The following is a 20,152-nucleotide window of genomic DNA, read 5'->3' as shown; positions in this document are numbered from 1 at the left end:
TCAAGGAACATCTACTCGAGAAATGTCTTCCCGAGCTGAGGCAGCACCTGGTAGACAGCAAACTTACTTGCCCCCGTAAGCTTGATGAGGAGGCGGACATTTCGGTAAGTACCCGAGTGTCCACGATGGGGACGGGAGGAGATTCTCAGAAGTCGGGACAGGGCGCTCCCCAGAAGAAAGAGGGGGGAGATAATAAGAAACAGGAGTTCTCCAAAGGCCCCCAAAATAACTTTAAGGGGAAAGGTTTCTTCTCCAACTCTAAGGCTAGCCCGCAAAAGAACACTAATCCTGGCCAGAGTCAGCGGCCAAGGGTTGTCCACTGCTTCGAGTGTGGTGGTGTTGGACATTATAAGGGAGACGCGAAATGCCCAAAGAGACCACCCCCTCCCACTGGAGGAAAGGCCCCGGGAGTTGCTAGTGTAGCGCTCGGGGAGGAGATACCCTTAGTTAAGGGGAAGGAGTGGGCGGGTGTCACCTTAGTGTCCCTGGGTGATCGGGAGATGGTTCCAAAGATCCAGGTGCCCCCAAATACTACCAAGTATGGGCAATGGGTCACCATCAATGGCCATAGAGGGGAAGCTCTGAGAGATACAGGAGCCAGTATGACTATAGTCAGGAGTCATCTGGTGTCCTCAGAGCAGGTGATTCCAGGCGTACTTCATCCAGCCGCGATGGCTGATGGCAGAATGAGCCACTATCCCGTGGCTGAGGTTCCCTTTGAGTGGGGAGGGGTTGCAGGTTCACTTCGAGTTGCCGTAAGCCCAGCCGTGCCAGTCGACTGTCTGCTGGGCAATGATATGGAGCACAATGCTTGGAAGGAGGTGGAATACCGGACTCATTCTGAGATGCTGGGTACACCTGATTGGGCCTGTGTGAGTACCAGGTCGGCGGCTGCTCTGGAGGAGAAGTCACATGGGTTGGAGCCTGGAACAATGGCCCACCCAGCTGTCGATGAGGGAGCATCTCGAGGACAGGAAGAGCCTGCTTCGATGTCCGTGCTCCGTGAGACGGATAGGCCATCGGAGGAGATGGACCCGGAGTCTGCGGAGGAGGACATAGTTACGTTGGAGGATCTGCCTATCCCTGCTGAGTGGCGAGTGGAGGGCGGACCATCCAGGGAGGAACTGAGCAAGGGGCAGAGGGAATGTCCCACCCTCGAGGGTCTGAGGCAACAGACTGAAGCCCAGGCAGCAGGTAACGAGTCTGGGAACTATCGTGTTTACTGGGAGGATGGTCTCCTCTACAGTGAGCCCAGGGCGCCAGTGCACGGACTGTCACGGGCCCTGGTAGTCCCACAGTGTTACCAAGCCTTCCTATTAGAGTTGGCTCACGAGATTCCCTTGGCAGGACACCTGGGACAGGACAAGACCTTTGCACGCCTTGTCCCCCACTTTTATTGGCCTCGAATGAGGGTGGCATCCGATACATACTGTCGGTCGTGTGTGTCATGCCAAGCCAGTGGGAAAACAGGGATGAAGCTGAAGGCTCCCCTAAAAACACTTCCCGTCGTTGGCACCCCCTTTGAAAGGGTGGGCATCGACATTGCTGGGCCCTTAGATCTACCGACATCATCCGGTCACAGGTTTATCCTGGTACTGGTGGATCATGCCACAAGGTATCCAGAGGCAATACCTCTGAGAACCATTACTGCACCGGTAGTGGCAAAGGCCCTGATGGGGATCTTTACCCGAGTGGGATTCCCCAAGGAAGTTGTGTCTGGCAGGGGGACCAACTTCATGTCAGCGTACATGCGGGCTATGTGGAAGGAGTGTGGAGTGACCTACCGGTTTACCACTCCTTATCACCCACAGGCCAATGGCCTTGTGGAAAGGTTCAAAAGAACCTTGAAGGGTATGATCAGAAGTCTACCTGAAAGCCTGCGGAGGAAATGGGACGTCCTTCTACCCTGTTTGCTCTTTTCTTACAGGGTAGTGCCCCAGAAGGGAGTGGGCTTTAGCCCCTTTGAGCTTTTGTACAGGCACCCTGTACGTGGACCTCTCAGCCTGGTGAGGGACTCCTGGGAAAAGTCTCCTCGGAAAGTTCCCCGGGACGTGGTGAGCTACATGCTGTCGTTCCAGAGCCAAATGGCTTTGTGGAAGCAAGCTTCTGACAACTTGGAAGCCAGCCAGTCTGTGATGAAAGCGTGGTATGACCACAATGCTCACCCAGTGGAGCTGGAGCCTGGTCAGAAGGTTTGGGTGATGGAGCCTGGAGAGCTGAGTGCCCTCCAGGACCGTTGGACAGGCCCCTATGAGGTGTTGGAGAAGATGGGCAAGGCTACCTACTTGGTGGACGTGAAGACCCCTCGGCACCCACATCGGGTGTTACATGCCAACCGCCTCAAGCCGCACTACAAGAGGCCCGAAGTCATGTTGGTTATGGTGACTGACGGATCAGAGGAAGAGGACACAGAGCCTCTCCCTGACCTTTTTGCATCTCAAGAAAAGGATGGGTCGGTGGAGGGAGTGAAACTCTCGCCATCCCTGACTCCTGAGCAGCAGGAGGAATGTCGCCAGGTCTTGGGGTCATTCGCTCCTCTGTTCTCCCTTGTACCGGGTAAGACCCCCCTGTGTACCTATGATGTGGACACAGGAGACAGCCCACCTGTGAAGTCCAAGTCTTACCGGCTGTCTGACAAGGTGAAGGCCAGCATTCGAAGTGAAGTAGCTAAGATGCTGGAGCTAGGGGTCATTGAACCTTCAAGTAGCCCTTGGTCTAGCCCGGTGGTTTTGGTGCCCAAAGCTGCTCCACCTGGCGCCACACCAGAATTACGATTCTGTGTGGATTACCGAGGACTAAATTCGGTAACCAAAACGGATGCTTATCCGATCCCTCGGGTGGATAAACTGATTGACCGGTTGGGAGCTGCCCAATATCTCAGTACCATTGACCTCACTGCAGGGTACTGGCAGATTCCCATGACTGATGGAGCCAAGGAAAGGTCAGCCTTCTCTACACCTGATGGACACTACCAGTCCTGCGTCATGCCGTTTGGGCTCAAGAATGCTCCTGCCACTTTTCAGCGACTGGTGAACACGATCCTCACTGGGATGGAGTCCTTCTCTGCTGCCTACTTGGATGACATAGCTGTCTTCAGTAGCAGTTGGGAGGATCACTTGCAGCACTTGCAAGCCGTTTTCCAAGCCCTGGAAAGGGCTGGCTTGACGATCAAGGCCAGCAAATGTCAGATTGGACAGGGGTCGGTAGTGTACTTAGGTTACTTGGTGGGCAGGGGGAAGGTGCAGCCCCTTCAGGCGAAGATTGAGGCAATCATGGCCTGGAAACCCCCCAAGACCCAGACTGAGGTCCGAGCCTTCCTGGGCCTCACAGGTTACTACAGACGGTTTGTGAAGGGGTATGGCACTATCGTGGCACCCCTTACTGAACTCACGGCCAAGAAGCAACCCAGGAGAGTCATCTGGACGGAGGCTTGTCAGCGGGCGTTCGACACTCTGAAACAAGCATTGTGTAACGCTCCTATCTTGAAGGCTCCAGACTTCACGAAGGAATTCATTGTCCAGACAGATGCATCCGACATTGGCATTGGGGCGGTGTTATCGCAACTCAATGAAGAGGGTCTGGATCAACTCGTGGTCTTTCTGTCACGGAGAGTGCTTCCCCGGGAACAGAGGTGGAGTACCATTGAGCGGGAAGCCTTTGCGGTGGTCTGGGCACTGAAGAAGCTGCAACCATACTTGTTTGGTTCACACTTCCTTGTTCAGAAAGACCATCGACCCCTTCGCTGGCTCATGCAGATGAAGGGGGAAAACCCCAAACTGTTGAGGTGGTCTATCTCCCTACAGGGAATGGACTTTCGGGTGGAACACCGACCCGGAGTTGACCACGCCAATGCAGACGGTCTCTCCAGGTATTTCCGCCTTAGTGTTGAGAACTCCCAAGGGGTTGGGCAGCTCTCCCCACTTTCAGCTGGGGGGGATGCGTGTTAGACCCGTCTGCTTCTGAGAGTCCCCTCACCACTATGATTTCTTTTGGTCCCCTGTACCTCCCAAAATTTGTCGCTTTTCTTTGTCTACAGGACCTTTTGTGTGTTGTTTCATGGGTCTGGATGTTCCTTGACGCCCAGTTGTTCACAAGGTTTTTGGCACATATTTACAAGGAACCTGTGATATTATAGACTGGGATTGGCATTCTGTATGAATGGCCTCAAAATGGTGGCCACCCTTTTTCCTCATGTGGGTGACTCCCCTTGGAGCCTCCATGAACCTTGACCTTTCAAGGTTTTGGCGCCGTTTTGCTTGGCGCGCATTCCTGACAGGAATTTCTTTATTTCCCTCAGGTACACAAAATGGCTGCTCTAGAACCCCAGTATGGTGGCTGTTAGGGTCCCAAATTCCCCAGAAGTGCCATGTCATTGGCCTAGCCCAAAGAAGGTTCTAGAACCTACTGGCATGAGCCAGCACCTCAGGGTACTGGCTATATAAGGTCCAGTCCCTGGCGGCCATTTTAGAGGACCAGAAGACTAGATAGGATAATGATGTTCCAGATCTAGGTGAAGAAGGAGATTCCAGACTTGACACCAGATTAACACCTGCCCTGTTGACCCCTGAGGCAGCTGGTAGCGCGGGCAGTAGAGCAAGCAAGAGTCACTGGCGTGGATCCTGACTGGCGTTCCAGTCAGCTGTGTGTGCGGTGACCTCGCGCCTACAGCGCCTGCCCAGCGAGTGCCTCGTCACCCCCAAGAGACTGTAGCCATTTTCGTGTGCCTCCCCGCCCCCCCGGTGGTGAATTACAATAGACTCGGGTCGCGAGGCGAGAGCAAGTTCGCCGCGACCGAGAGCGTCCTCTGTGCCTCCTTGTGACAGGCGCCTCCAGCGAGGAGCTCGGACGTCTCCGAGCTCCACCAGCGTAGAGTGCTTTCTGCGCATACTGAGGTGAGGTGGTGCGCCGGGCGGGGAAAGGCCGGCCTTCGTTGGGCGGGACTACTGTCTCTGCCCCTCCCCAGTGAATCGGCGGCTGTAGCTGTGGGCGGGAACCATCCCTGTTTGAGGAAGTCGGAGGGAGGTCCGTGGAGCCCCTGAGAACCCGTCGCTGGTAAGAGAAGTGCTGAACCCGACTGAATCGCTTTTCGATTGGAGCCGATGTGAGGTGGGCCCGTTTCTTCAGGTGGGAAGCGGCGTTATAAAGGAACTGTGAACTGGCATTTATTTGACTGAGCGCGAAGATTGTGTGACCTCTTCGGCAGCCCCGTTCGTCAGTCTAAAGACTTCGGAGGCCACGCCCACCGCCCACAGAACAAAAGCGACGCTGATCACGAGCGTCCCTTACTGTTGACACGCGGCTCCTGAGGCGGAAAGCCGGGAGAGCGCTCGCATTTTTAAAACTGCTTATTGTGTAAATTCTGTATTTTTAAACTTGCACTCTTACCCCAAGCTTATGCTACACAGAAGCGGACCCTCCGCTGTTGTAAAACCGGCGCGCAAAGCGATTGCCAGCGCCACGGCCGACTGACAGGCCACGCCCCCTTCGAAGGCCACGCCCACCGCCCACAGAACAAAAGCGACGCTGATCACGAGCATCCCTTACTGTTGACACGCGGCTCCTGAGGCGGAAAGCCGGGAGAGCGCTCGCATTTTTAAAACTGCTTATTGTGTAAATTCTGTATTTTTAAACTTGCACTCTTACCCCAAGCTTATGCTACACAGAAGCGGACCCTCCGCTGTTGTAAAACCGGCGCGCAAAGCGATTGCCAGCTCCACGGCCGACTGACAGGCCACGCCCCCTTCGGAGGCCACGCCCACCGCCCATCTACTCACTATCCTATAAGTATGTGCCTCTACAGGAAGCGCAGCGGACGAGCGCAGCGGGCGCGCCGTTTGCGCGCCGAAGGCGCGCCTAAGGAAAGCCCGTCTGCGCCCGTCCGCGACCGACCGAGACCCGAGGCCACATACCCTGATCCTCGCATTCAATACTCCCATTCGCAACTCATTGCTCAGCAAGGTAGGTGGACTCTACCTGCCGCTGCCTCAGCTCGTATTTCTGACCTGGGACTACTAACTGTACACGAGTCAGTCCACCCTAACATCCCGTCCACGCCCCTAAAGACCACTTCCTCGAACCCGCCTCAGGACGTCCTCCCCCCTCCAGCAATAAAGGCTATGTACCTAAACACACGATCAGCAGTAAAACACCAGCTTGATCTTTTCACTTTACTGGATTCCCATCAACCGGATTTATTATTTCTCACTGAGACTTTGTTCTCAGACAGTTCTCTTCCCTCCCTGCTGGCGATACTCCCCCCCACCTATTATGCCACTCGAGCCGACCGCCCCTCGGCCAGGCCTGGCGGAGGGGTAGCCTCTCCCTCCATGGGTACCTCAGACTGTTTAGTGGTTCGATCCCTTTCCTTTTCTCCCCCTCTGACTTGTGTCCTTGTGTACCGACCCCCGTCTTCCCCTCAAACGTTCCTCCCCTGTTTTCTAGACCTAATGGCGACTTTGGTTGTTAACCATTCTTCCATCATTGTACTGGGAGATTTTAATTTCTGGCCCTCTGACCCTGCGGAATGCGCCACGTCTAAGGAATTCTCAGACTCTCTTCAGTCGTTCAACTTTACATCAGTCGTCAATACTCCCACGCACAGGTTGGGTCATATCCTAGACCAAATCTGGCAACGCGACTGCCCGATCAGTTATCTTTCAATCTCCCCATGTCCATGGTCGGATCACTCACTGATCACCCTATCCCTAGCCCCCGTCCCACCAGCCAAGCCCACTCCTGCGAGGAATGTCTGGGCGCGCTCATGGAATCGTGTCGACATCGAAGCATTATCGACCCTCCTCTCCTCTTCCAGCCCCGACCTGACTGCGCTACCCTCTTCTGGCCAGGTAGACGCCATCACCGACTGGCTACGAGCCGGGTGCGACACTGTCGCCCCTCTAAAACGCATCGCAACCAAGCGCTCTAAAGACGCAAACCGCTGGTTCTCAGACGATCTAAAGAACCTAAAACTCGTTCTCCGCCAAGCCGAACGACAATGGAGACGAAACTACTGCCCCATTGCTAAAACCAGGTATACTGAACTTCTCACTCAGTACAAGAAAGCCATATTATACACAAAGAAAAACTATTTCTCCTCTAAAATCCAACTAGCAGAGAACAGGCCGAGAGAAATCTTTTCTATCATCCAAGACCTCGCCTTTTCCGACAGAGCTTCACTCAAACCATCACCCTCTCAATCACTATGTGACTCCCTTAATTACTTCTTCTTAGATAAAATCAGGAAAATTAACATTAAAATTCCCCCCCATCCCCGATCTTCACTGACCACCGACGTTCTCCAGCCACCGCTAATCTGCTGGACTCAATCCCCCCCCTATCGACCGACTCATTTCTCTCCATTCTTCCGTTGGTCAAGTCCGGCTCCCCGCTGGACCCTTGCCCTGCTTACATCTTAAAGCAGATCTACACCTTCTGCCCCTCACCACCTTTAGCGCTCCTCAATGGATGTATGTCGTTACAACGCATACTTTTACTCCGCATACCATTACAACGCGGTATTTACAACGCATACCGCTACAACGCATAGCGCTTTGGGGTGCTGGATAGTGGTAAGTATAATTTACTATTCTAACTCCAGTCCCCGTGGACCCTAGGGAAGGTGTTGGATAGTAAATTAAACTTACCTCTTATCCTAGAGCGCCCCCCAGCGCCATGCGTTGTAACGGTATGCGTTGTAATGCCTGCGTTGTAGTGGTAGTGCGGAGTAAAAAATGCGTTGTAACAGGTGCATACCCTCCTCAATAGCTCACTGGCTCAGGGCGTCGTTACCCCAGCACTTAAATCGGCAGTGATCGTACCGATCCTCAAAAAACCTGGAGCAGACCCTTCTGACCCTGCTAAATTTCGTCCAATCTCCCTCTTGCCTTTCCTGGCAAAGGTATTGGAACGACACGTGGTCAAAACACTGAGTGACTTCGTGGAAAGTCATGGGGCCTTGGCCCCAAGACAGGCTGGCTTCCGCCCAGCCCACTCAACTGAGTCCGTCATAACATCAGTCCTGGATAACCTCCGACAAGGAATGGACACCGATCAACATCAGGCCCTGATCCTCTTAGACCTTTCCGCCGCATTCGACACCGTGGACCATACCATCTTACTTTCACGGGTCGAGGCGGCGGGAATCCGAGGAACAGCCCTACTATGGCTGTCCTCCTTCTTGAGCGGTCGGACTCAGGCGGTTCGTCTAGGAGAGTTCTCTGCGGAATCGTTACCCATCCAGTGCGGTGTACCCCAGGGCTCCTCACTATCCCCCCTTTTATTTAATCTCTACATCGCCCCCCTTATTTTTGCTTTACAGCAGCTGGAGGTCTCTGTGTACAACTATGCAGATGATCTCCAGCTCATCTTCCATCTTTCCTCTGCCCCAGAGTCCATGTCCAAGGTTCAGTCCATCATGACCTTTATCCAGGACTGGATGAATTTCAACCACCTGAAACTCAACCCCGATAAGACGGAGTTGGTGTTGACAGGTGGTTGCTCCAGTCCCTGGTCCCCCGCCTTCTGGCCCCCATCACTAGGTCCCCCACCCACTCCTGTATCCTCTGTCAAAACCCTTGGTTTCAAAATCAATAACCAACTTTCCTTACACTCCCAAGTCTCTGTCGTGGTGTCATCAGCCTTTCTCTCACTCAGAACTATCCGCAGAGTCTCACGATTTTTCGCCCCAGACGCGCTCAAACTAATTCTACTGGCCATGGTGACATCTCGCCTAGATTATGGCAATGTCCTCTACCATGGCATGCCTGACTACCTCATGAGGCGCCTCCAGCTGGTTCAAAACCAGGCCGCTCGGCTGGTTTTTAACCTTTCTAAATCACACCATGTTACTCCTCTTCTTATTTCCCTCCATTGGCTCCCTGTCCGGCAGCGTGTATTATTCAAGCTCGGCTGCACTATCTTTAAAGCCAGGACAGGATCCGCCCCCTCCTTCATCAACTCAGCTATTCAACCCTATACTCCATCACGAGACCTCCGATCCTCCTCCCACCACCTTCTCGTGGTTCCCCGTTTCAAACGGAAGAAATGGGGTGGTTCCAAATTCGCTACCACGGGCCCAGCTTTTTGGAACTCTCTCCCACTGTCCCTCAGATCCTGCACTCAATACCCCCTTTTCCGCAGAGATCTCAAGACTTTTCTCTTTACCCAAGCCTTCCCATCCTGATCCTCTTTACCGTCCCCCCTTCTTCCGACCGATTGAGTAGCTGTTACCAGTGAGCGCCAAGAAACCGCCAGGTGTACGAGCGCTATACAAAACCCTTCAAATTCAAATTCAAATTTGAACTGGTGCCGCCTGAGTGCTAGCGGTAACAAAGCCCCTAGGCGCGCTTAGACCCCCACCGGCAAACAGAGAACTCAACCCGGTGGTAGCCGAGTATAAATAAAGTGCTCACTGTGTTTCCTTGCTGTGTAGATATACGCGCTTATCCCCCGAGTGATTCTTAAAGAGTCCCAACACTCTTTTGTGCCCAGAGAAGCCTATATTCATTAGCAGTGAAGTCATCATAAACTGTAAGAGTAATCTTTCCATCCTGAAACATATTGCAAGTTAAAGTTCCTGAAATATTTAATTGGTGGCAGCGATACCAGAATGAACATGTGTTTGTTTATTTAAATGAACCAGTATTTATTCTGCTGAACAAAAAGTGATATTTATTCTATTTATTGATGATATTTATTCCTGATTTTTATTCTATTCATTGATGATAGTTATTCCTGATATTTATTCTATTTATTGATGATATTTATTCCTGAAATAACTACTGTATTCAACCCGAAATCAAAACCCCGCAAAATTGTGACCAAAAGAAATGTAAATGTGCTTTCCTAACTGATCCCCATTCACAACAGAGAATTTTTACATAAAGGAATTGTATTTTTCTACAACAGTGGTGTGGTGTCCTTCTTTTTGGGTGGTTGTACAAGGAGATATTATTGGGTCAGAGCCGGCTTAACAAGATAGCCTTCACTTGCCTTGACACTTGAGCCAAGCTACCCCCTTTGTGCTGGGCTTGCCCATCGCAGGTCCAACATAAAATTGGTGCTCAGCGGGTGTGATTACGAGCCGTACCCCATAATAATTCAGTGTGCGCCACAGGTACACACCCGGAGTTTTCTCCCAGCGGCCCTCCAATTCAATATTTTGCTTTTTCCAAATTCTCTTCTGGAGGTGTGTGGAGGTGACCCTCAGAGTTCCTATCCTTGTAACCTACTTCGAGGTGGTTGTCCACACTTTTCACTGACAAGATGGAAGTCGATATGTCCGAGCTGGAGACCTATACCGTGGCGCAGCTCAAGGAGTTCTGTCAGGAAAGGGGGGTGTTTGTTATGCGAGGGGCCAAAAGAGAGGAGCTCCGCATTAGTCTGCGAGCCTGGGTGGAAGCGCATCCGGAGGGTATGGTAGAGGAGGAGGAGTCAGACAGGGGTACTGTCGTTGAGAGGGCTGCGGAATGTCCCCTAGGGGTGGGTGAGATGATAATCAGCCCCAAGGTAACCTCACGGGAGGGCAGCAGTGCATCAACAGGAGGGTTGTCAGAGACCGAGTTAGCTGACAGAAGAGAGGAAAGACAATTGAGGTGGGAGTTAGCCAAGCTGGAGATGGAAGGGAAGAGGATGGAACACGAGCTCAAGCTACGAGAGCTTGACCTCAGGGCCCATAACATCACTCCGGAGGGTGTTGAGTCTAAGGAATTTGCCAGGGAACTCAGGCCTCACTTACCCAAGGACGTGGTCGCTAGTTATACCGTTGGAGATGACATAGCTAAGTGGCTGGCAGCCTATGAGGTCTCCTTAAGAGCCCATGGGATCCATGAGAAGCATTGGGGTGGTGGATTGTATCGCTACATGCCTCCAACAGGTAGGGATGCCCTATTGGCCCTAGACCGGGAGGATCAGGTAGACTACCCCGCCATGAAGGTGGCGCTCATCAGGAAGATTGGGTTGACCCCAGAGAAATACCGGCAGAGGTTTAGGGGCAGCCATAAACTGAGCTCACAGAATTGGGTTGACTTCCTGGATTATGCCAAGAAAGCCCTGGATGGGTGGGTCCAAGGTAGTGAGGTGGAAGACTATCGAGGGTTGTACAATCTCATACTCAAGGAACATCTACTCGAGAAATGTCTTCCCGAGCTGAGGCAGCACCTGGTAGACAGCAAACTTACTTGCCCCCGTAAGCTTGCTGAGGAGGCGGACATTTGGGTAAGTACCCGAGTGTCCACGAAGTCAAGTCAAGTCAAGTCAGAGAATTTATATAGCGCACTACATACCCAGAGGGTCTCAAGGCGCTTAAGGAGGGGTGGGGAATTACTTGTCAAATATCCACGTTTTAAGTTGCTTTCTGAATGCTAGGTGGTTCTGGGTAAGGCGAAGGTAAGTGGGAAGTGAGTTCCAGGTTTTAGCTGCTAGGTAGGAGAAGGATCTACCTCCCATGGTGGTCTTGCTGATGCGAGGTACAGTGGTAAGGGCTTGGTTGGAAGATCGAAGCTGGCGGGAGGGGGTGTAGAAGGACAGTCGTGTGTTGAGGCATTCTGGTCCGATTTCGTAGAGTGCTTTGTGTGCGTGGGTTAGGAGCCGGAAAGTGATCCTCTTATTGACGGTTAAGCCAGTGGAGGTTTTTCAGGTGACCAGAGATATGTTCTTTACGCGGGATGTCTAATATGAGCCTGGCTGAGGCGTTTTGGATTCGTAGGAGTTTTTTCTGGAGTTTAGCGGTAGTCCCGGCGTAGAGGGTGTTTCCATAGTCCAGTCGGCTCGTGACCAGAGCGTGGGTGACCGTTTTCCTAGTTTCGGTGGGGATCCAACGAAATGTTTTTTTGAGCATGCGAAGAATGTTGAAGCAGGATGAGGAGACGGCGTTGACTTGTCTGTTCATTGAAAGTGAGGAATCCAGGATGACGCCCAGGTTCCGTGCGTGGTCTGTCGGGGTGGGTGCTTTTCCAAGGGCTTCTGGCCACCAAGAATCGTCCCATGCGGAGGGGGAGGTACCTAAGATGAGGACTTCTGTTTTATCTGAGTTCAGTTTCAGACGGCTGTGTTTCATCCATTCGGCTACTTCTTTCATTCCTTCGTGTAGGTTAGTTTTGGCGGTGCTAGGGTCATTGGTGAGTGATAGGATCAGTTGAGTGTCATCCGCGTAGGAGATGATGTTGAGGTTGTGTTGGCGGGCGATGGCCGCGAGGGGGCTCATGTATACGTTGAAAAGGGTGGGGCTAAGTGAAGATCCTTGTGGTACGCCGCAGATGACTTCAGTGGCCTCTGACTTGAATGGTGGGAGGCGGACTTTCTGGGTTCTTCCGGTGAGGAACGAGGTGATCCATTCCAGTGCTTTTCCTTGGATTCCGATGTTTCTGAGGCGCTGTAGAAGGGTGCTATGGCAAACTGTGTCGAAGGCTGCGGAGAGGTCGAGGAGGATGAGGGCGACTGTGTCTCCATTGTCCAGTAGAGTTCGATTGTCGTCTGTTGCTGCGATGAGGGCGGTCTCAGTGCTGTGTTTTGCTCGGAAGCCGGATTGTGAGGAGTCGAGAGATTTGTTGGCTTCGAGGAAGGCGGCGAGCTGGTTGTTGACAGCTTTCTCGATGACTTTGGCCGGGAATGGAAGGAGCGAGATGGGGCGGTAATTTTTGAGTTCGGTGGGGTCCGCTGTGGGTTTCTTCAGAAGGGCGCTGAGTTCAGCGTGTTTCCAGCTTTCCGGGAAGGTGGCGGATTTAAAGGAGCAGTTGATGACGTCTCGGAGGTGCGGTGCTATGATGGAGTCTGCTTTGTTGAAGATGTGGTGAGGGCATGGGTCTGTGGGGGATCCTGAGTGGATGGAGTTCATCAGGCGGATGGTGTCCTCAGTGGAGATTGTGTTCCAGTCATAAAGGATGTTCGAAGGGGGTGAAGGTCCAGCAGATGGTTGGGTGGGTTGGTCTCCGGGTTGGTTGTCGAAGCTGTTGTGGATGTCTGCAATTTTGTTGTGGAAGAATGAGGCTAGGGAGTCGCAGAGGGCTTGAGAGGGGGTGATGTCGTTAGAGTTGGCCGAGGGATTGGTAAATTCCTTGACGATGTTGAAAAGTTCCTTGCTGTTGTGGGCGTTGTTATCTAGTCGTTCCTTGAAGGCGGTTTTCTTGGCCTTTCGGATCAGTTGGTGGTGTATGCGGGTGGCGTTTTTGAAGGCGTCCTTGGTGCTGGTGGTTGGGTCTTTTTTCCAGGCCTTCTCAAGGGAGCGGCAGAGTTTCTTGGATTTCTTAAGATCATCGTTGAACCATGATGCCTTCTTGCTGCCAAGTTTGCTGTGTCGCTTTTTCAGTGGTGCTAGGATGTCGGCGCTGTTGGATAGCCATAGGGTGAGGTTGGTGGCGGCTTGGTCGGGGTTAGAGGAGTGGGCTGGGGGGTTTAGAAGAAGTGATGAGGAGATCTGGTCGATGGTGATTTTGTTCCAGTTTCTTTGCAGAGTTGGTTGGGGGTGGTTGTTGGGTTTGGGCTTGTTGTGGGTAAAGTGAACGCAGCTGTGGTCAGTCCAAAGGAGATTCGTGGTGTGGCTGAAGGAGACATGATTGCTGGAGGTGAAGATAGGGTCGAGTGTGTGCCCTGCGATGTGGGTGGGGGAAGTGACCAGTTGTTTAAGTCCGAGGTTTGCAAGGTTGTCCAAAAGGGTGGAGGTGTTGCGGTCGTTGTTCTTTTCAAGGTGGAAGTTGAGGTCTCCCAGAAGGATGTAATCTTTGGAGGGGAGCGCGTGTGGAGTGATGAAGTCCGTGATGTCCTCACTAAATTGTGCGCGGGGTCCTGGTGGCCAGTAAAGGAGGGTGCCTCTGAGTGTGGTCTTGGGGTCGATGTGGATCTGGAAGTGAAGGTGTTCGGAGTTGGCGAGGTTGACGTCAGAGCTGGTTGAGATGTGGATGGATTTCTTATGGACGAAGCGATTCCTCCTCCTGTGATGCCGGTACGTTCCTTGCGTATGATCTTATAATCTTCTGGGATGGCAATGGTGATGTCTGGGGCGGAGGAGGCGTTCATCCATGTTTCAGTAAGGAAGGCGACGTCCGGAGAGATGGTGTCTAGTAGATTCCATAGGTCAATGGCGTGCCTGTGGACCGATCAGGTGTTGAGCAAGATGCATTGTAGGTGGTTGGTGTCGGGAATCTGAGGTGTGATCGTAGCGGAGTTGTTGACGGTGCTGATGAATTTGCAGGAGTAGCATGAGAAAGAAGGGGACGGGAGGAGATTCTCAGAAGTCCGGACAGGGCGCTCTCCAGAAGAAAGAGGGGGGAGATAATAAGAAACAGGAGTTCTCCAAAGGCCCCCAAAATAACTTTAAGGGGAAAAGTCTCTTCTCTAACTCTAAGGCTAGCCCGCAAAAGAACCCTAATCCTGGCCAGAGTCAGCAGCCAAGGGTTGTCCATTGCTTTGAGTGCAGTGGTGTTGGACATTATAAGGGAGACGCGAAATGCCCAAAGAGACCACCCCCTCCCACTGGAGGAAAGGCCCCGGGAGTTGCTAGTGTAGCGCTCGGGGAGGAGATGCCCTTAGTTAAGGGGAGGGAGTGGGCGGGTGTCACCTTAGTGTCCCTGGGTGATCGGGAGATGGTTCCAAAGATCCAGGTGCCCCCAAATACTACCAAGTATGGGCAATGGGTCACCATCAATGGCCATAGAGGGGAAGCTCTGAGAGATACAGGAGCCAGTATGACTATAGTCAGGAGTCATCTGGTGTCCTCAGAGCAGGTGATTCCAGGCGTACTTCATCCAGCCGCGATGGCTGATGGCAGAATGAGCCACTATCCCGTGGCTGAGGTTCCCTTTGAGTGGGGAGGGGTTGCAGGTTCACTTCGAGTTGCCGTAAGCCCCGCCGTGCCAGTCGACTCTCTGCTGGGCAATGATATGGAGCACAATGCTTGGAAGGAGGTGGAATACCGGACTCATTCTGAGATGCTGGGTACACCTGATTGGGCCTGTGTGAGTACCAGGTCGGCGGCTGCTCGGGAGGAGAAGTCGCATGGGTTGGAGCCTGGAACAATGGCCCACCCAGCTGTCGATGAGGGAGCATCTTGAGGACAGGAAGAGCCTGCTTCGATGTCCGTGCTCCGTGAGACGATAGGCCATCAGAGGAGATGGACCCGGAGTCTGCGGAGGAGGACATAGTTCCGTTGGAAGATCTGCCTATCCCCGCTGAGTGGCGAGTGGAGGGCGGACCATCCAGGGAGGAACTGAGCAAGGGGCAGAGGGAATGTCCCACCCTCAAGGGTCTGAGGCAACAGGCTGAAGCCCAGGCAGCAGGTAACGAGTCTGGGAACTATCGTGTTTACTGGGAGGATGGTCTCCTCTACAGTGAGCCCATGGCGCCAGTGCACGGACTGTCACGGGCCCTGGTAGTCCCACAGTGTTACCGAGCCTTCCTATTAGAGTTGGCTCACGAGATTCCCTTGGCAGGACACCTGGGACAGGACAAGACCTTTGCACGGCTTGTCCCCCACTTTTATTGGCCTCGAATGAGGGTGGCGTCCGATACATACTGTCAGTCGTGTGTGTCATGCCAAGCCAGTGGGAAAACAGGGATGAAGCTGAAGGCTCCCCTGAAACCACTTCCCATCGTTGGCACCCCCTTTGAAAGGGTGGGCATCGACATTGCTGGACCCTTAGATCCACCGACATCATCCGGTCCCAGGTTTATCCTGGTACTGGTGGATCATGCCACAAGGTATCCAGAGGCAATACCTCTGAGAACCATTACTGCACCGGTAGTGGCGAAGGCCCTGATGGGGATCTTTACCTGAGTGGGATTCCCCAAGGAAGTTGTGTCTGACAGGGGGACCAACTTCATGTCAGCGTACATGCGGGCTATGTGGAAGGAGTGTGGAGTGACCTACCTGTTTACCATTCCTTATCACCCACAGGCCAATGGCCTTGTGGAAAGGTTCAACAGAACCTTGAAGGGTATGATCAGAAGTCTACCTGAAAGCCTGCGTAGGAAATGGGACGTCCTCCTACCCTGTTTGCTCTTTTCTTACAGGGTAGTGCCGCCGAAGGGAGTGGGCTTTAGCCCCTTTGAGCTTTTGTATGGGCACCCTGTACGTGGACCTCTCAGCCTGGTGAGGGACTCCTTGGAAAAGTCTCCTCGGAAAGTTCCCCGGGACGTGGTGAGCTACATGCTGGCCTTCCGGAGCCAAATGGCTAAGTTGTGGAAGCAAGCTTCTGACAACTTGGAAGCCAGCCAGTCTGTGATGAAAGCGTGGTATGACCACAATGCTCACCCAGTGGAGCTGGAGCCTGGTCAGAAGGTTTGGGTGATGGAGCCTGGAGAGCTGAGTGCCCTCCAGGACCGTTGGACAGGCCCCTATGAGGTGTTGGAGAAGATGGGCAAGGCTACCTACTTGGTGGACGTGAAGACCCGTCGGTACCCACATCGGGTGTTACATGCCAACAGCCTCAAGCCGCACTACAAGAGGCCCGAAGTCATGTTGGTTATGGTGACTGACGGATCAGAGGAAGAGGACACAGAGCCTCTCCCTGACCTTTTTGCGTCTCAAGAAAAGGATGGGTCGGTGGAGGGAGTGAAACTCTCGCCATCCCTGACTCCTGAGCAGCAGGAGGAATGTCGCCAGGTCTTGGGGTCATTCGCTCCTCTGTTCTCCCTTGTCCCGGGTAAGACCCACCTGTGTACCCATGATGTGGACACAGGAGACAGCCCACCTGTGAAGTCCAAGTCTTACCGGCTGTCTGACAAGGTGAAGGCCAGCATTCGAAGTGAAGTAGCTAAGATGCTGGAGCTAGTTGGTCTAGCCCGGTGGTTTTGGTGCCCAAAGCTGCTCCACCTGGCGCCACACCAGAATTACGATTCTGTGTGGATTACCGAGGACTAAATTCGGTAACCAAAACGGATGCTTATTCGATCCCTCGGGCGGATGAACTGATTGACCAGTTGGGAGCTGCCCAATATCTCAGTACCGATTCGGTATTTGAGTGTTCGGTAAACCCGAATCGGTAAATTGGGAATTGGTAATAAGGAGTCGGTGTTTACCGATTCCTTATTACCGATTCCTTTCCTACATTGGGTATTGCTAATTACCGGTTGGTAACACAAAAATCTACAAATTTTTGGTATTACTGACCGATATTTAGCTGCCCACATCTGTCCCATAGTTCCTAGGAAGGGAGTTCCTTACACTAGGCACTATAAAATCTGTTTTCACCGTCATTGTAATATGATTTCACCTTTTGTGTTTTATGGAATAGTAACAATGCTGATCATAGTATTTCTAATCATATGTTATACGTAGCAAAGATAAAGATTAAAGCACGTCGTTAAAGTAAATATTTTAACCTTTTCCCGTGTCTCTTTTTACTCCTGTTGTGGACTGGTATGAGAATAACAAATGAAAGAGTGTTCTCGCTTCCCACCATTCCTGAGTATAACCTAAGTCGCATGTTCTGGGTCGTCTAATCATTGGTGCCTTGCTATGGGACGAAGAGCTAATGTGACACTGAAGTGAGATTTTTGGTCCACCACAATTCACTGAGGTCCTGTGTCTCTGTGCACAGTTCTGTGTAGGAGCAGAATCCCTGCAACAGTATGACTGTGGGTTAGTCTTCCACTCCCCCTTCCTTAACACAAACAGCCCTGGCGACAGCTCTGTATCTCAGGCCCGCATAAATATCCTTAAATTCAGCGACTCTTCAGGGACAGACAGTGATTGAAGGGGAAGCTTTGAGTAATTAGATTTGCATACAAATGCTCAATATTTATTAAGGGCACTTGACTATCTTTGGGAACAGACACCGATCCTCAGATGGTGACTGATGGCTGCCGCAAGATACTGATTAGTAAATGGATGAAAATTGATTGAAGCGCTTCTGCCAGAATTACTGCTCGAAGCGCCTTCAAGGCAGGATGCGAGGATCATCCTAAGAGAGCTGCCATGCAATAACACCCAGAGTATTGACGTCTTACGTCAGCGGCGATGAGGCTCTGCTCATGAACAGTATGCATGATCGCCTTGAATGAGCTGTCTGTAAGGGCAGGCATCAATTTCAATAAAGCGCCTTGAAAATCCATTTAAGGCGCCCAGTCAGCCAAGAAAATTGATTAATGTCTACTCGCGCATGCCAGGGGCGTATCTGCTTTTATCACAGAAAAGATAAATCTCTCCAGCTGTAAGTGGCTTTGAACCAACTGATCTTACTAAAGCGCAGGGGAATTCCTCAAAAGTGGCGAGAGTCTTAAAGGGTCTTTGATGAGTTGACTAAGGCTCCAGGCGTGTGTGGACTTTGTGATCAGTGGGCTTATGTGATATCCGCAGCTTTTCATGGTTGTTCTCCTTGGCAGAAAAGACTGTTTCATTTTGCAAACTTCTCTGTAGTGGAGTGGAGTTGGAATTTGTTATCCCCTGACAATAACACATCTGTAGCTCTGATCTTTATACAATATTAATCAGGGCACAAGTCCTATAAAAAGAAGTGGGGGGACTGACCAAGTAAGACAGTATGCAAATAACGGCACACAACGTGCTATTTAAATTATTTGTGTAAATACTGGGACAGACCAACCCATCTGACAGTCTTATGGTGTCTACATTTATATAAAGGGACAGAACAAAGGCAAATGAATGCCTCTCTTAAGTACCTGTGAAGAGAAGGCAAACTGTGTGCCTTTGTTCCCCTCTGTGGCATTTATAATTAAGTATGAGGTTCCAGGCGGCCCCCAGTCAGCATATACAAACAAAAGGAGACCGGTTGGCCCCTTAACTTCGGTCAAGCTGGAGGTCAAAAAAAGACTACCGCCCTGCCTGCAAGTTGCTGCTGGGAATGGAAAGCTGAAAACGTGCAGGTGCCGCTGAACGTGTCTCAGTGTCTGAAAATTACACCGGGACAAGTTCAACATATTTCTGTAGGGCCCAACTTCTTGGCAGGGGGGATGCCGTCTACCCTGTGAAAATAGTGGGTGGACGCTGTGGACCTGCTTGTACCCCCGACTCGTGCCCTGATAATAATCACTTCTGCATAACTGTGCCATATCCTTCCATAAACTAACTTAGTCAAGCCTGCTGCATATATGCAGCAATGTAGGGTTAAACTATGCAATAGGGTTGACTACGCAGCAAGAAAAGACAAATCACACAGCATCTTGATGCACATTGTGGATCAGTTGCGCATTATTCTGAGATGATGTTACTTTAAAACACCTTGATATATTCTCAGCAGGGGTTCACCACGTTGGTTCCAGCTGGACACCTGCTACAGCAAGTGGTAGTGGGCTGTCCCAACGTAAACTTTGCAAAGGACCTGTGTACCACCAGAGGTGGGCGGAATTTGGCTTGCCGGGCTACGCAAAGCTTTGCGAAATGGTAAAAAATGTCCGCGACCATGCAAAAGTTCCATAAAAACGCGGAATTGCTTGTTCCGCCCTTTCGCAATGCTTTTTTCCTGGTTGCGATTGCTGTTCGCGTGATCGGGGAAAAATATCTTATGAACACGCATTTTGAAAGCGCAAAAAAGCAAGAAATTTCGTGAAGTCACAGATCGCGGAATTTTTGTCAATTCCACGTTCTCCGCGGAACGCAAAATTACCCAAACTCCGCAAGCGGAACGGAATTTACCGCACAGGCCTATGTAGCACCATGTGAATCACTGTATTTAATTCTTTTGTTGTCCTGCAAACTCTTTTTGTTGAAAACTACAGATTACGCAGCAGCTAGTGGCAGACAGTTCTATTTCTCAAAAATATTTACGGTGTGAGAAGGGGAATGGGGTCTTGGAGGGACTGAGACTTTGTTCTGATCACTGCCTAAGAAGCACTTGAACCGTTCTGCCCATTCCAACTTCTTGTAATAAAATGCAACAGCTTCCATGGCTGCCACCAATGTCCAGGGGAGGGTTAATCACCCATAACAGGCTTTGCAGAGTCTTTAAGACCATTTGGTAACCCTTGAACACATGTTTGACCTGGCATCCTTGTAATTATTCTGATAACTTTTTGCCATCACACCATTGTTTTGCTCACTCAGTTTTTGTTGGCCTTAAGACTCTGCACACTGCTAACCAGTGCTACAGTGTTTCTGTTCTCTCCATAAAACATGTTAGATTGGCTTATACCCAATTAGCATATTTAATTAACTTGTATATCCCTAGTAAAATGTCACTATTGGTGCCCAGGACCTGTACAT

The 20,152-nt window shown here is 51.6% G+C and overlaps 1 protein-coding gene across 1 annotated transcript; it reads left to right on the top strand.

Moving 5' to 3' along the window:
- Window positions 1–10,180: 10,180 nt before the first annotated feature.
- Window positions 10,181–19,788, top strand: LOC147678904 (uncharacterized). Its single transcript, XM_086944689.1, has 3 exons — window positions 10,181–11,237; window positions 14,205–14,319; window positions 19,669–19,788. The coding sequence occupies exons 1-3, from the start codon at window positions 10,264–10,266 to the stop codon at window positions 19,786–19,788; spliced, it is 1,209 nt and encodes a 402-aa protein (XP_086800815.1). The 5' UTR covers window positions 10,181–10,263.
- Window positions 19,789–20,152: the final 364 nt, after the last annotated feature.

The sequence above is a fragment of the Lissotriton vulgaris genome, chromosome 11 (genome assembly GCF_964263255.1).
Source record: "Lissotriton vulgaris chromosome 11, aLisVul1.2, whole genome shotgun sequence".
Lineage (NCBI taxonomy): Eukaryota > Metazoa > Chordata > Amphibia > Caudata > Salamandridae > Lissotriton > Lissotriton vulgaris.
This window is presented reverse-complemented; position numbering and strand designations above follow the sequence as displayed.